This window comes from Primulina tabacum, chromosome 16 (assembly GCF_025594145.1).
Source record: "Primulina tabacum isolate GXHZ01 chromosome 16, ASM2559414v2, whole genome shotgun sequence".
Taxonomy (NCBI): Eukaryota; Viridiplantae; Streptophyta; class Magnoliopsida; order Lamiales; family Gesneriaceae; genus Primulina; species Primulina tabacum.
In genome coordinates, this window is record NC_134565.1 from 33,939,646 (window position 1) to 33,955,766 (window position 16,121).

Here is a 16,121-nt window from a genome sequence, read left to right on the forward strand (position 1 = left end):
CAAATATTCCGACCCACCTCAAATTTGTACTCCATGGAAAAGACAAGAAGCAGGTCAATCTGGAATATAGCAGAGATCTAAAAAGGATTATTTGCACGTGAGCCCCTTACGAGGAAGGAGACCTTTGATTGAATTAAATTTTAGAAAGCACTCAGAAATCCCATGAAGGAGAACCATTTATTCAGCTATACTTCATCTTCCTGTGCTGTTTCTCTACGAAAAATCTCATCTTTTTTGTTGTTTTGTAATCAATAATATCTGGTTTAAACTTTGAAGAGAGAGGATTGGTGAGCTTGGCGGCTAACACCTGACTTTTAGAGAAAGGAATCAAGAAAACCCAAGGGATTCAGATCAGACCCAGGCTACTAATTTTGTTTGCTTCAGTTAATTTTATCATGTAATGAAAGATATGAAATCTTGTACTTGATTTCGGATTTGAGACTTCATTTTTTGTGACCTGTGTCTTTGAGCTGCCACAAGAATTTGGGCATTTGTTTTTTTTTTTTTTTGGGACTTTTTGGAGAGTGACTTGGAATTTTGATGGGGATTTGCTCGAGCAACCAGATAAAGGCCGAGAGCCCTTTCCACACTGGTACAAGTATATTTTGGATAATCTTCTCCTGTTTTTAGTTTCTTGATTTATAGGAGGAAAATAATCGTTCGTTTCACCTGAGAAAATGAGGCCTTAGTTTGAAGTTCTTCTTAATTTTCTTGAAAATGATGGTGTTTTCTTTATTTTTTTTACGAGTATGAGGATTCTCGCTTCGGTACATATTGTGTCGGTAAATATTGTGGATTTGTTTGTTAGCATTTCGTGAATTAAATAGATTTTGTTGTCTTAATTTTTGTAACTTTATCATCATGTATTCCACAGGGTTGTTTATGCCATCCAGAATATGTGTCTGTTTTACTGATCCATAGTTTCTAATTGTTTGTCCAAAACTGGTCTACCGCTAATTTTGAAATTAACTATGACACTTTCAAGTCTCCCTTGTTTTTGAGGATTTATTTGGCAATAGAAGATTATATTGCCTTGTTGATAACTGGTTCGATTGCAGTTTCATTAGTTATTCTTAATTTCAAACTCTTATGAAGGTGTGAATTCTTCGAAAATGGCCAGTGGAGATGGGATAGAGTTGAGTAATTCAAGTAGCAAAGCTTCATCTGCATCAGTACCTCCGACTCCTCGAAGTGAGGGAGAGATATTGCAATCTTCAAATATGAAAAGCTTCACATTCAATGATCTTAAGGCTGCCACTAGAAATTTTCAGCCCCATAGTGTAGTAGGGGAAGGTGGTTTTGGTTTGGTTTTCAAGGGATGGATCGATGAACAGTCCCTTGCTGCATCGAGGACTGGCTCTGGTATTGTGATAGCTGTTAAGAGGCTGAACCAACAAGGGTGTCAGGGCCACAAGGAATGGCTGGTATGTAATGATTGTCTCCTGTTAATGTTTTACCATACTTTTGGGTTTTTAACGAATCTTTTGCAAAAACTAACTTGTAGTAGTACAAGTATATTTAGCAAAAATGCGACACATGAACTACATGTGATTGTCTGTAAAGAGATACATTCACGGCTTAATGCCTAGAGTGCTAAAACTCTTATTCACCTTCTAATTTCTAGGTACTGTTGTTACTAATCACCTCTTTATGTAAGTAAAAATTCATTGGGGTAAAGATGATATCCAGTCTTTCTTAATAAATAAATCATAGCACAGATATATTGTAATCTTAATAGCGTTAAATTTGATTCCAGAAAATGTTTGTTGATTCTAACATAAAGGATTAACTGTTTCTTGTAATCATTAATACGGATAGTATAACAAACTCCTATGATTGGGAAGATATGCCATTATTGCTGTACAATTGATATTTCTTTTTGTATGAGTGAGCTTTAATTTTGGATGCAAGTTGACATGTTTCTAGTTAGACCATTGACTTCTTGTCGCACATTCATATAGTTTACATTTTATGGATATTGTTCTTTTGGATTAACAGGCAGAAATCAACTATCTTGGGCAGCTTCGCCACCCTAATCTTGTAAAATTAATCGGTTATTGTTTAGAGGACGAACAAAGGCTTTTGGTATATGAGTTCATGCCAAAGGGTAGCATGGAGAATCACTTATTCAGGAGTGAGTTTCACATATTCTGACAGGATTATACTGATATAATCGTTGTGCATTTCGTTCGTTGTGATCCGAAAATAATGTTTATTTGTTAAAATTATTGTCAAATTGAAAATTTATTGATAGATTGCTATTATCTCAATCTAGGAGGTTCTTATTTCCAGCCACTTTCCTGGAGCCTAAGAATGAAAATTGCACTTGGTGCTGCAAGAGGACTCGCCTTTCTTCATGGTGCTGAGACAAAAGTGATATATAGGGACTTCAAAACCTCTAATATCCTGCTTGATTCGGTATGCATTTTCAATTCTTGTGTCTATTATATAATTTTGAAATACCAGTTCAATGTTTGAAAATGTTACTTATATTCTTGAGACGACAGATTGCTTAGTGTGTTGTGCCGCTTGTTTTTGCGTTCCAAAATTTGTAGAACTACAATGCGAAACTTTCTGATTTTGGGTTGGCAAGAGACGGCCCAACTGGAGATAAGAGTCATGTATCTACACGAGTGATGGGAACTTATGGATATGCTGCTCCAGAGTATCTTTCCACAGGTATAGATGGCGTGCCAACTCGAGGCTCCTCGTTTCGGTAATCTAGGAACATTTTTTCCGGAGCTTTTTTTATACCTGTTCTCTGAAATAGCAATTTTTTTTGTTATTAAGGACATTTGACTGCAAAGAGCGATGTATACAGTTATGGCGTGGTACTTCTAGAAGTTTTATCCGGTAAGAAAGCTATAGACAAGAATCGTCCGTCAGGGGAACACAATTTGGTTGAGTGGGCGAAACCTTACCTCAGCAACAAGCGTAGGATATTTCATGTCATCGACGCCCGTCTTGAAGGGCAATATTCTTTGGGACGAGCCATGAAAGCGGCTAATCTTGCACTCCAGTGCCTGAGCATGGATGCAAGATCTAGGCCAAATATGGACAATGTGGTAACCGTGTTAGAGGAACTGCAGGACTCTCCGAAAAATGAGCAAAAGGATAACCGGAGTAATAAACCAAGCCAACCGAATGGTGAACGTAAGTCTGGTAAGACCGACACTGAAGCAAAACGTTCACCAATGGCTTATCCAAGACCACCGTCCCTTTACACATAAAGCTTCGTCAGTTTAAATGTGGTATTAGCAAGAACTTGTACGTGATATGTATCTATATATGTGAAGCTTTGTATATTTTTGTTTTCATGGTTATGCTTCTTTTTATGCTGGTATCAGATTTATCAGCACCTAGCTTTTCCTGTTTGAGGATTTTGATGCAGACTGGGAAATGTTCTAGGATCACTGAACTTTGTTTTGGCGATTGTGCAACTAATATTGAAAAATATTAAATCATAAAGCAAAAGAAACATCACTGTTTGGATCTTATCAAGGATGTTTGATGTTTAGGAACACGAAGTCATGACCTTACAACAAAAATAAGATGAGGGATGCCTAATTAAGAATGTCTAAAGGTGGTAACATATCACCCAATAAAAAGACTGATTCCGTGCTACGTTTGGTGGCATTTATTATTTCAAATTGGCCCTTTTCATTGATATGTGACCACCTTTAGACATTCATTGTAACATTATTGAATAGCTGAAAGAAGACAAGTCAGCATAATTTGACTTTATGAATTCAAAAGAGTAAGAGCAAACATAATTGGAATCAAGAAATTAATGGCACCCCCATAATGAAGTGGGGTTAGTTATGAATTAATATATCTTCCACTACCCGCAATCAACGTAGGAACAGTAGGAGATAAGTGACTAAATGATTCTTTTACTCTTAAATTTCGTCGCTTCACGAATTCCAAGTGAATTTTATGATCTTTAGTTATTAGTTGTTATATATATTTTATGATCGATTTGCCCAACAAGCCGTCTTAGCTCAGCTGGTAGAGCGCGTGGCTTTTAACCACGTGGTCGTGGGTTCGATTCCCACAGACGGCGTTTTAATTCTTGGGTTTTTTCCTTTTATTTCCAATTATGGATAATATGACTTTTAAATATATAATAACTTAAATAAGTGAATAAGCCCTTTTTTAAAAATTCATATTTGGTCAATGTTATTTATCATTTCTTAATTCACATACTGAAAATTGTTTTAGTATTATCAAATCTTATTTAGAGGAAAAAAACATGTTTCTCATATTCTTACTTTTTTTTCTTCTATTCTTTTCAAGAAAAAAGATTTGATTGACATTGTTTATCGTCCTGGTCAAACATGGATAATTCTGTTGCTTATTATGTTAAGTTTTTCCACGAATTTAAATAAAAATATAATGAGTTATGATTATGTCTTTATGAATTTTTCTAATTTCCAATCGCTCAGAATGTAAATTTCTGACTCCATCGGTGTTCGTATGACTGGTGATACCTCAGGCATGGACCCATCAAGATCAGATCCAAGCTCCCGACCCATCCCTAACACATGTGGAGGGCCCATGATAGACCTATGTATTCTCCTATAAATACTATATTTGAGCGTACGATTCATTCATTCACTATATTATTCTTCAGCAGCACCCTTAGCTGCTCTCCCCTTATATCCTCAGTATCTGAGTTGAGCGTCGGAGGGGCTACGTCGGGGACACTCTCTCGGCCTCCTTCTAACGGTCTTCTTTGTGATTTCAGGCTCAGAGCAAATTCGAAACCTGCGTCTAGATTAGTGTCACTTGCTGAAATCAAACCCTAAATTTTCAATTAGTATCAACTAGAATCTTGAGAATTAGGTGAGGCCACGAACATGTTTAACCCATTATTTTTTTAAAATTTCTAATCAAAATTAAAATAAGTTGTCCAACTAATTATAGCTGGATAATTAAAGAGCTTCTAAAATAATATGATTATGGTTCTAATTTTATATCTTTGTTTTTTTTAATCTCACGGACTCACTAAAACCCGATACCTTCAAATCCCTTATCCAAATAAAATACTCTCACAAATAGACATATGAAAAACACTGAGAATAACATTATACGAACATTATTAAATTTCATATTAAACCTAAATATGAATTTATATAATTAATAGACCTAGAAGGGAATTTGGCGAAGAAACACAAGATCAAGAATTGGGATTCCTAATAGAAAATGGCACAATATCTTCAAGCAGGCCTTGTCGGCCTATCAATCCTGCTTCAACTTCAAACTCCTTAACTGGGTCAATTGTTGTGCCTGGACCGGCAACTTTGGGCCTTTCTCTATGGGCCTGATTTTTGGCTCCATACGTGGGCCTTTGGAGCTTCTTTCTGGTTGGGCAGGAAAATGGGTGATCAAGGTGGACGTGAAGGCCTTCATAGGTGACCATTAGGGTATCCGGGTCATCCATGGCCCTCTCCACTCTCTTTTTCGCATTGCATCTCGGTTTCGCGCACCGGTAATAGCTTCTGCGTGTAATTTTCTTTATGTTCGATAAGTTTGATTCATTGGATGAGACGATGAATAAGTTATTTTTTGAACTCCAATTATTGTAAAAAAAACTCGAGCCAAACATTGAGTGATGCAAAGATCATTCACATATATCAAAACGGCGTATGCGAAGTACAAATATCATCATTAGTTTCTCTTATACACTCAAAATTTTGATTTTTTAAAATAGTTTTCATCAAATAAATCCTATACCAATTGATTTTAATAAGCGATTTAGATGTTTAAAAAAAATTAAGTGCAATATTGCTTTTAATTCTAGTAATATACTGTATCAACCACCTGGGATTGGGGGTATTCTTGATGGATTTCTGGCCATATTTCCTCCATTTATAGCCATCATCACTGATTGTACTTCCATGATTCTTGATCCTCACACTATACTTCTTGTTTCCATTACAACCACCCTTGATGACACCACTGAGTCCCGAAATTCTGCGGACGAATCAAACAAACTTCATGCACTCGCGTATTAGCAAAATTAAATTAAAAAAAAACCAACATGATATCGAACCTGCATGCTTCTGATCTATCTTCGCGTTGAATGCTATGGATTCCATAGATCATGTCGGATAAAGAACTCTCCACATCTTCAATCGTAGGGCCTGAATACAACGTTGACAATAGACGAGGATCCATCGAAGGGAAGGGACTCGTTTCCACTACTACTCCATGATCATCATTACTAGACAGGAAAAAGAATGGCGACTCATCGTCCAGAAGTTCATTCACCAGCTCATCTTCAGACCCTTCTGTTAATTTTACTAGTTCATCCATTTAGGATATTATCTTGAGCTTTACCACGTACTGTGAATATACAAACTATGCCTTTTGCATTTGCAAGTTCGGACTATATATAGCATAAGCTTTTTACTAGGTATATATGTATAGAACTGCGATAGTACTTGAATTGAATGAATGTAGTAGTGAGGGAAATAACTTTTTGATTGGATGTTTCTTATTTTGGGGTATGATCCATTAAATTAGTTTTGATACTGTACCAACTTTGATTTATTTGAGCTTTCATAGTGCTAACACGGAATTGAAAAATGCTGATATGACACTTCAAAATAATCACATGACATTGAGATTGCTGGTGTTATCGAAAATTGCTGACGTATATGATGTCAAGTTAATAATTGGACCAAAACGAACGAAAATGAAAAATTAATATACCGAAACTAAAATTTGAAAACTTATTGTATCAGACATACAAGTGGACAATTTGATGTGAGATGTATTCAATTTTTTTTTCATAATTTGAAAATTATGTGAAATAGAGTGGAAATTACCTATTTTTGTCCGTGTTCAAAGATGGAATTCTGCATTTTATTTCAAAATTCTAGTGTCACCCACTGACTAACTGCATGGCTTTATTGTTTTCTTATCAGGAACTGAAACGTCAAGATTCTTTCCAGCAAAATTCTATTACTTATTGGTAGTCAAGACTCTGACTCAAAGGAGCGTAGGGGAAAAACAGAATGATGATATTTCTACGTCAATATTTGTATATCAATTAGTACAACACAAAAATTTAATATAAAAATTCAATTTGTCAAAATCTCACCGAACATTAAATACAAAATCTCTCCATATAATTACAAAATCTCACGATATAATGTTATAAATATCAATGTAGCGATAGATTAGTTGTATATGTGGCATTATTAAAAAATAATATACTAATATTGGATGTCCTAGTAAATAAAGAATAATATACATTGTACACAACACATCATATTTTTAAAGTACTAATTTAATATCTTGTTTTTATCATGGGCATAGTGAATTGTATTTTCAAAAACTTGTCGTTCCAATTACCATATTTCAATGAGTACTATTCTAGCATGAACACTTGTTACTTCCCAATAAGTGCATCATGTGGGAATCAAATTAACATATGACATTAATTATAAATTATATGATCGAAGTAATTATATAATTCAAATACTTTAAACTGTACAACATCTTAAACATCATTTTTCATCGAACTATTTTATTAGTGGCAATTAATATTGCATCCCCAACACTAAGAATTTAATGTGATTCAACTGATACAATTCATATTTTTCTGAAAATCAGAATTACAATAATTGTTTTGATTTCATGTTCCTTCGACTTATTGCACAAGTCCGAAGACCATTAAATCAAGCACTTAATGAACGGTTAACCGTCGCCTACTTATATTAAATTAGGCCGTCCGAGAGTAGACGAAGAAAAAACAGTCAAACCCATGCTGACTTGTGGGATTCTCACACGTGTGGAAATAGTCGTCGGTCGAGCTTGGCTTTCTCGAATGGTTAGAAAAAGGGGAATTTGGTACCAACTCCAGCTAACAGCTAGGACAATGGAGTTATGTTTTGAATTATGAGGTCAAATTTTGTTAGCATTCGTGCGTAATTGCCGGTTAAGACAGATTGTACCATGTTTCTTGGGTTATCCAAGTAACTGGCTTATGGTTTTGAGAAGTGAAAATGAGATAGAAATAACACGTTGAATGATTGGCTTTGTGACAAAATTCAGTTGATCAGTTGTTGTCATGATCGGAAGTTGATTTGGACTCGACCTGGGTTAATGAGTTGTAATAGCATTCGGACGTGATTGCCGCTAGCATTGAACAATGACGGAGTCATGATTATTTTAATCTACTTGGATTATGATTTTAAATTCTCTATTTTTTTTTAAAATTTTAAAATCGAGTCACGTTAGCTAAGTAAATCAAAAATTTATCTATCATTTCTAAAATAAAAAAATTGAGCCACTTGGGCTAATTCTCGGACGGCCATATAAGTGGCGAGTGACACGAAATAACCATCAACCAGAGTTAAGGTCAAATTATGTGTTTTGGTTTATTTATGGAAAATCGATCTGTATATCATGTGAATCGCTCTGTGTAGTATTGAATGTTAGATTGATTATATACATATGGTTTAGGGTTTTGATATGTTGTTCACTCACTGTGCCCAACAATGAGGTGACACTCATATATTGAATGTAATGAAATATATCAAAATGTATTTCTAATACATGAGTGTCGCTTCATTGATGGACATGATAAATGGATAGCATATCAAAACTGTATATATATTTATCAATGATGTTCTTGTTCTGGGCTCATATCTTTAGAAGACTATAGATATAGATTATCACTCCGGCCTAGTATTAATGTCAACCATATTCGTTCTCTTATTAGGCTTGCCTTACATTCAATCTCATTGTTTTATAACTCATTTTTATAGACTAGACATCATTTTGGCAAAAAAATCTTGATCTAGTCCTCCTCCATTTGTTATTGCGATATAAAAATATGTTAGTAGCAATATTTCATGTCCTATTCTAAACATATGGGCTTGCCCCTAAATTTTAACACTACATCCTATGTTAGAAAATACAAATTAATGTTATATTTCAAAGAAATATAATTTAAGAAATCATTACTAGTATTAATGATAGTTATTTTAAATTAATTATATTAATTTAGAATTCATGGCTATTCATTTGCTAAACATACGTTATGACTGTTTCTACCTTTAATTTACACTAATGCTACAATTTATTGATATGACCTTGAATGAAAATTCTGGTATTTTATATTCATTTGAACCGAAGAGTATGGTGCGATAAGCGAAATATCATCCATTCGCCTGATTGGAAACTTTGTCATCTTCTTCTAAGAAACATACGCAATTAGTCTATCAAGTATCCAAGACAATTTTCAAATTTATATGCGCATATCGATCTCCTTGATTTTGTTGTGACAAAGTAAGTTGAAGTTGGGTGTTCAATGAAGTCTTTGCTCCGAATCATGTAACTCGTGAACAAGACGAGATCATTGTATTCTGGGAAGTGTTTGTTCATTGATGTTGTCGCATCAAGGCATTATCTTCGAAGATGCAAAAATACTCTTTAGTCCAATGTTTCGGCACATTTCGATATAATATTATTTGGTGGAATTTGGAGTTAGCTTCTTGTTGTGACTGTTCGATTCTAGTATCATCCATATCATATTTCTGACATTTTATACAAAAAAAATAAAAATAAAGATATCGTTTGTTATTAATTAAAATGACGATTTTAACTTATGAAAGCCACATGGTCTAAGTCGTCGTAGGATGATTCCGAACGAAAGTGGACTTGGAAGTTTGAAGCTGCCAATTTTGACCCAAATTTTGGTCTCCACGAACAATTAGTGTTGACCGTGTCAACCCTAAATTTACTTGGTTCAACCTTCAACCCACGAACGAAAGTCGTTCGAATTATGCCCCCATATTTTTTTCTAAAAAAAATTAACCTCACCGAAGTATGTCTTGGCTTACTTTATTTTAAAGTTAAAAAATAAATCAGTTTTGAAATCTTTCTGTGTTCGTTTATTTTAAAACTTCACAAATTTCGGTAAATATTATTTTATTTTATACTAATAATATATTACAGAATAAAAAATAAAGAGAAGGAAAGCCGAGCCAAATAGACAAATTAGGTAGGAGCCTGTTTTTGTTCATCTCATAAGTTGATCTTATATATATGTGTGTGTGTGTATACACACACACACACACAAGTGCTTGTTACTTCTACATTTTCTATATAAAAAAGGGAGAATTATATTTTTGTTCTATAATTTGTATTTTTGTCATGTTTAGTCTTATTAACAGTAGTTTGTATTTTCAGTCATATAATTTGCATTTTTTTTATTTTTGATCATGTTACGGTGAATTTTTATTTTTAGTCATATAACTTCCATTTTTTTCATTCTTTTTTTATCGAAATCCATCATGTCTATCGGTAGTAAAAGGAACGAAAATGAAAACAAACATAAGTTAAAAGATAAAAAATGACAACAATATATAAGTTACAAGACTAAAAATAAAAGTTCATGATAACAAGAACAAAAATGAAAAACAATATATAAGTTACATTACTAAAAATCCGAATTCACCATTATTAAAGCCTAAATGAAAGAGTACAAAATAAACAAAAAATGTAGTTTTCCTAAAAAAATAATCTTTAAGCTACCGTAATTTTATGAGATTTTTTTATATAAAAAGATATAGTTCCAATTTATTTTAATCTATTTCAACCTTGAATATTTAAATTTAGTACACATAAAAAGTAAGAACTGTTATCTACCTCATACAATGATTAATCAAATTAGTATGATAATAATAAATAATTTGAGTTACCAAAAAATAGAAATTCAAATGAAATTCCTTCCCCCCCCCAAAAAAATCCGGCGCCGCCCTATTTGAACCAAGGCGTGGGCCAGCCTCACCACCTCCGCAAAACAAGTCGGTGCCACCCCACTCTTAACTGTCACCTTAACTGTTCCTCCTCCCCCACTACCCACACACCCTACCTAAATATATATACTCACTTAAAATGACAGAATTTTATATAAAACGAACCTAGTAACTGTTCCATATTCCCCTTCTATTTATTATTCCTCGTTAAATTTTGCATTCTATTTTGTAAAGTTATTAATTGAAGGAGGAATCACAGATTATTACTGCGAGCGAGCGAGCGACTGTGGAATAATGGAGGTGGAGCAAGGTTGCACAACCCCCAAGAACCAGGAGTGTCGAATACCGGCGGCGCTGGTATGTCCTCCGCCGCCGAGGAAGAAGAAGAATGAGCCGGCCACCAAGCCTCAGCCGCCCAAGAATGGATACTTCCAGCCGCCGGAGCTCGAAACATTCTTCGGAACCGCGGCTCCGAGAAGAGAGGCTTGGGATTAGGTTTGTTGTTTGCCCAGTTTGCATGCCTGCAGCTTCATTTCTTTCTTTTCTCTTACTGATTTTGTAGTTGTAAGTCGTAGTTTTGAGGATGTCCTAGGTTTTATGCGTACATATCCTTGTTGTTTTTTTTTTTTTTTTTTGTAAAATCTAAAGTTTTCCAGTAAAAGAAACATTTCTTGTATTTGATAGGCAACAAATCAATCGAACAAACTTTTGAAGTTGAATTAAATACAAGTTTCAATCGCAAACAACCTTCCACGACTTTACCTGTAAACTTGGAATTTGTCCCCGCAAAAACCGAATTCAAACATTCTTAAAAAAAAAAAAACAAGCTTCAATTTGTTTAAGATCTGAATTTATAATTGTTCTGAAGATATCTCTTGTATCGAAAAACGAAGGAAAATTATATCCTAAGTAATACTCTCCTTGTAGTTGAAACCGTTGGATGCGGTGGATCCAATCCAATGAGAAGTGATTAGACTTTCCAAAAAAGAACCTTTAAGAAAATATTACGACGCTCAATTGCTCTCCAATAGAAGTTTTGAAATTTGGAATATAAAGTCCAATATAATAATGCGTAGGCTTCCTCATGTGAGATGATGTCATACACACACACACATATATGTATATGACACAAGTCAATATTATTTATAATGAAATATAATATTTTTCATGAGTTGGATCAGAAGTTCGTCTCAAAAAATTTATTCGTGATATTATCTCACATAAGTTTTGTGTATAATAAATATGGGGAACATGTATGAGTAGAGGTTTGATGAATTTTATGAACGTGGGAAGCTACATTAGCGGAACTGTGGAAAGTACGCGGAAATAATATATCTATTTTATTTTATAAAAGTTGTAGACATGATAAAAATCGTCAAAAAGGAGACCAAAATATGTATATTCATTTTTACCCTCTATTATGGACAAATTCACCAAAATTGTTTTATATAAAAATTGTATTGTAATCCATCACTATTTATTATAATCACATTTTCTTTTTTAGATATAATTATAAAAAATATTGTATAAGCATGCAACAAGTCCATCAGCTGTATTATTATATATTATATTTACTTTCTATATATGATAAAAAAAATAATACTACATATAAAATGTTACGTCCCCTGTTCTCCAACAAAATAGAGAAAGTTAGAATCTTTGTCCCAAGAAAGCGATGGAGTTGCATTTAGTACTATGGTCGTAACAAATTTATCGAATGATTTGAAAGCTCAGATACATTCCTTCTTATTTTATATTATTCATTCATTATGATGAAGTAGGAACATTTTATTCATCAAGTTTCTAAAATAGGAAGTAAGATAAGTTGAAAAGGTTGGCCATTTAAAAATTAAATTCAAACTAATCAAGCAATTAAATATACCGACAATTAATTCTGCCGACCCAAATGGGGAAATTAGCCTATATATGAGTTTGATGAATCGAAGATTGACAAATTCGAAAACTATCCATTTAAAGAGTCGAACTCGATCATCTTCATTTTCTAACAAAACCATCTTTCCAAGCAAACAAATGAAGAATAACTCTGTAGCAACATTGATCTCTAGCTAGCTAGTTCGGCATTCTATGGTGCATTATTGAGGGTATTGGTTTAGTGCCCGTAACTCGAGATATCGCCCTCTTCCCATCCCTTGTAATCTTTGCGATCTAACAATACTGTTAGATCCTTCAATATGGTCATTTGGCTTAGTGGCATGTGACAGATCCTCGAGTTCGAAACTTCTCTCTCCCGATACTAAAAAAATGATTTTAATAAAATCTACCTAAATATTTTATAATCAAATAGCTCAAAGAATTAATCACACAGCTCGTTTAGCCATACAAAGTAAGATGTATAGTCTCGTCGATTTGTATGGCGTTGTAGCAATTCTCAAGAGCTTTACTTACTATTTAGTTTACAAAGTAATAATCAATAATCATATGTAAGTGGTGTTATTTCATTTTAATGGTATTGGTAGAACATGGAAATGTTGGAGAAGCAAACAATTCACCCTAACAGACAGAGAAGCCGTGCATACATTGTGACAAATTTAACGGGGAAATGAAGCCCCGTTAACATTCGTTGCCTAATAATCTCCTTATTTATAGCCCCGAAAGATATCTTCATTTCGAACACTTAAAAAAACATTACATTTCTTGCTTATTAGGAGTATAAGCTAAATAGCTAATTAACAATGTTGTTTCGTGTCTCTTTTCCAGCTGCAGTGCTTTTGGGGTTTCTTCTTTGAGCAGCCCAACAATTTCACCGAGGCAATTGGTTCAAGATCTAGGGCTACCTTAGTTGTTTTTCTGGACTGTCCAAGAACTATATCTACTTCTTCATGCTCTTCTTCCATCACTGCATACACTTCTCTAATCGAGTACTGCAATTCTCCTCTTGCTGGCCTTCTATCAATTCTCTCTTCTCGTCCTTTTATTTTCCACTCAGAGTCTCAGACTTCTCCTATCCTGCCTCCGACAAGGAATTTGATCTTCTGATGATAAGCCGAGGCAATTACCATGAGGGAATTCACAGCTAGTCTTCCCTGCCAATGATGCTATACGAGGAAGGCACATTGGCCACTGTGAAGGTGGCCATGACCGTCTTTCTCAAGTTCTCGAGCCCTACTGTCAAGGGAAACACTATTTCACCTTTGGGGTACACGGTGTGACCAGCGAAGCCAAAAAGAGTTGTCTCCACTGGCTCCAACTTGTAGCCCTTCAAGTTCATTTGGTCAAGAGCTTCCTGAAAGATGACGTTTACTGAGCTCTCTGAGTCTACGAACACATGCTTCACATCATAGTTAACAATCTTGACTTGTATGACCAGGACATCATATTTAGCATTCTGATATTATTTTTTATTTAATATTTGAGATCATTTGTGGGGCCCTTAACTCCTAATCGTTATTACAACACAATCTGATTAGGGTTAATTAATTACAGCGGAAAACGAGTTTAAATTTTCTTTACAATGAGTCCAAATCATTTTATTTGAATACTAAAAATAGTATTTCTCATAACATAAACCTCGCCCACACATAATCAAATCCAAATACAGTCAAACAACTCATATCTTCGGGACATGCCCCGGTATATAGATACATATATATACTGGGAACAAAACATAAAACCTCAACTCAAACTGTGACTCCCTCCAGAAGTACCCTATCCAGTCTCCTGATATCCTGGAGTACCTGCCATTGTCCACACACAAAGACAACAACAGCCCCCGTTGGGGGTGAGCAAAGCTCCGTATAGAACAACCATCATATATACCACAACTATCTAAACAATGATATATGATATGCAATGCATGTATGTCGTGGAGGTATCAGGTCAAATGACCATCCACTGAGCACATGCAGAATCAAACGAATCGCTATCAAATCAATGCTCGAGCTGGCACAACGGCCTCAATCAGGGATACTTGTATGATAACGTCGACAAAGCATCATCAAATTCCAAATCTCAATCAATCATCGGGGCCACAAATGTCTATGTTTTAAGGGTCATGTAATACCAAACATAGCATTGTGTTCACAAACCCCAGAATCCAATCAAATCATATCAGGGTATCCAAGGATCATAGCTCAACGTGCATGTCATGTATCGATGTATGCATCAAACGATGTATGTTAACAAAACATTTATTTTATACATCGATACATGACATGCACGTTGAGCTATGATCCTTGGATACCCTAATATGATTTGATTGGATTCTGGGGTTTGTGAACACATTTATTTTATACATCGATATTCAAATTACAATGTCATGTATGCCACATAAACTCAACAAATAAGGCATATAGACATGTATTCTCATTCCAATCAATCAAACCAATCCAACATATATCATATAATACAGATACATGTCGTATGTTACCCGGTCGCAACATACCTCAATTCTACGTTCCAGTTGATGTAGCTTGAAGATATCAGTATAATAATCTATCTACATCAATAACATATTCATTCCAATCAATAACATGATCCAAAATCAATAATATGAGTTTCAAATATTTTTTGAAACTTCAAAAATTCATATCAAATCCAAATCATAACATAATTCAATTCCGACTTCGAATATGAGTTTCTTGTCGGTTATTCTACCACATATAAGAATTTCGACTTCAAATACATGCTATTCCAGCACTTTAATATTTAGAGCTGCTGAAACTAGAAGAAATTTACCTCAAAAGGAAGCTCTCAACGCGAAGATTCCGAATATATAATTTGTTTCCCGTTTGGACAACGTTTCGAAGTCGATTCGGACGAAAGAAATCGATTTCTCTTTTCTCTTTCTCGAAAATGTTATAAGGAAATGAAGAAAGAAGCAAACGAAATTCTGATTCTTATCCCCACCGCTCTCGCGCTCGGGCGGTAGAATTCTCGCGCCCGAGAGCGAGACATTCTGTCCCCGAGTTTTACTTGCACCGCGCTCGGGCGGTCAAAAACTACCGCTCGGGTGCGGAAAGTTCTGTCCGAGCCTTAATTTTTCCACACCGGCGCTCGGGCGGTCATTTTCTACCGCTCGGGCGCCATACGTTCTGTACAAAATATTAATTTTGTATTGTATCGACGTCCGGTTTCTCCACTCAAGCTCTTACAACTTCAATTTTGTTAATTAATCAATATCTTGTACGATATTTCATTAATAACACTTATTTTCTCATTTCCCATTGTCATGATATACCTCATATACATATCACATGACAATTTCATAAATTATCGATAATCAACATATGATTTACGATAATACGATACATGGTTCTTACATCATTATTTAAAAGTAAAAAGGAAAAATAACGTAACAATATTTTGCAAAAGCAAAACTCTTTTGAG

The 16,121-nt window shown here is 34.6% G+C and overlaps 2 protein-coding genes and 1 non-coding gene across 5 annotated transcripts; 2 read left to right on the forward strand and 1 right to left on the reverse strand.

The window, feature by feature from the left end:
• LOC142528939 (receptor-like cytoplasmic kinase 176) lies at positions 1-3,440 on the forward strand. 2 transcript variants are annotated; one of them, XM_075634231.1, is made up of 6 exons: positions 1-592; positions 1,096-1,424; positions 1,999-2,134; positions 2,276-2,418; positions 2,556-2,679; positions 2,791-3,440. In XM_075634231.1, the coding sequence occupies exons 1-6, from the start codon at positions 541-543 to the stop codon at positions 3,228-3,230; spliced, it is 1,224 nt and encodes a 407-aa protein (XP_075490346.1). In that variant the 5' UTR covers positions 1-540; the 3' UTR covers positions 3,231-3,440. The 2 variants fall into 2 exon arrangements, with proteins under 2 accessions (XP_075490346.1, XP_075490345.1); XM_075634230.1 differs by having other exon boundaries at positions 3-598.
• A 550-nt stretch (positions 3,441-3,990) lies between these two features.
• TRNAK-UUU (transfer RNA lysine (anticodon UUU)) lies at positions 3,991-4,063 on the forward strand. Its single transcript has one exon. It is a non-coding gene; the product is annotated as a tRNA-Lys (tRNA).
• A 934-nt stretch (positions 4,064-4,997) lies between these two features.
• Positions 4,998-6,389, reverse strand: LOC142528940 (putative WRKY transcription factor 49). Of its 2 annotated transcripts, none has more exons than XM_075634233.1 (3): positions 6,056-6,389; positions 5,821-5,976; positions 4,998-5,498 (listed from the first exon to the last, which is right to left on the reverse strand). In XM_075634233.1, the coding sequence occupies exons 1-3, from the start codon at positions 6,316-6,318 to the stop codon at positions 5,180-5,182; spliced, it is 738 nt and encodes a 245-aa protein (XP_075490348.1). In that variant the 5' UTR covers positions 6,319-6,389; the 3' UTR covers positions 4,998-5,179. The 2 variants fall into 2 exon arrangements, with proteins under 2 accessions (XP_075490348.1, XP_075490347.1); XM_075634232.1 differs by having other exon boundaries at positions 5,011-5,501; positions 5,824-5,976; positions 6,056-6,388.
• Positions 6,390-16,121: the final 9,732 nt, after the last annotated feature.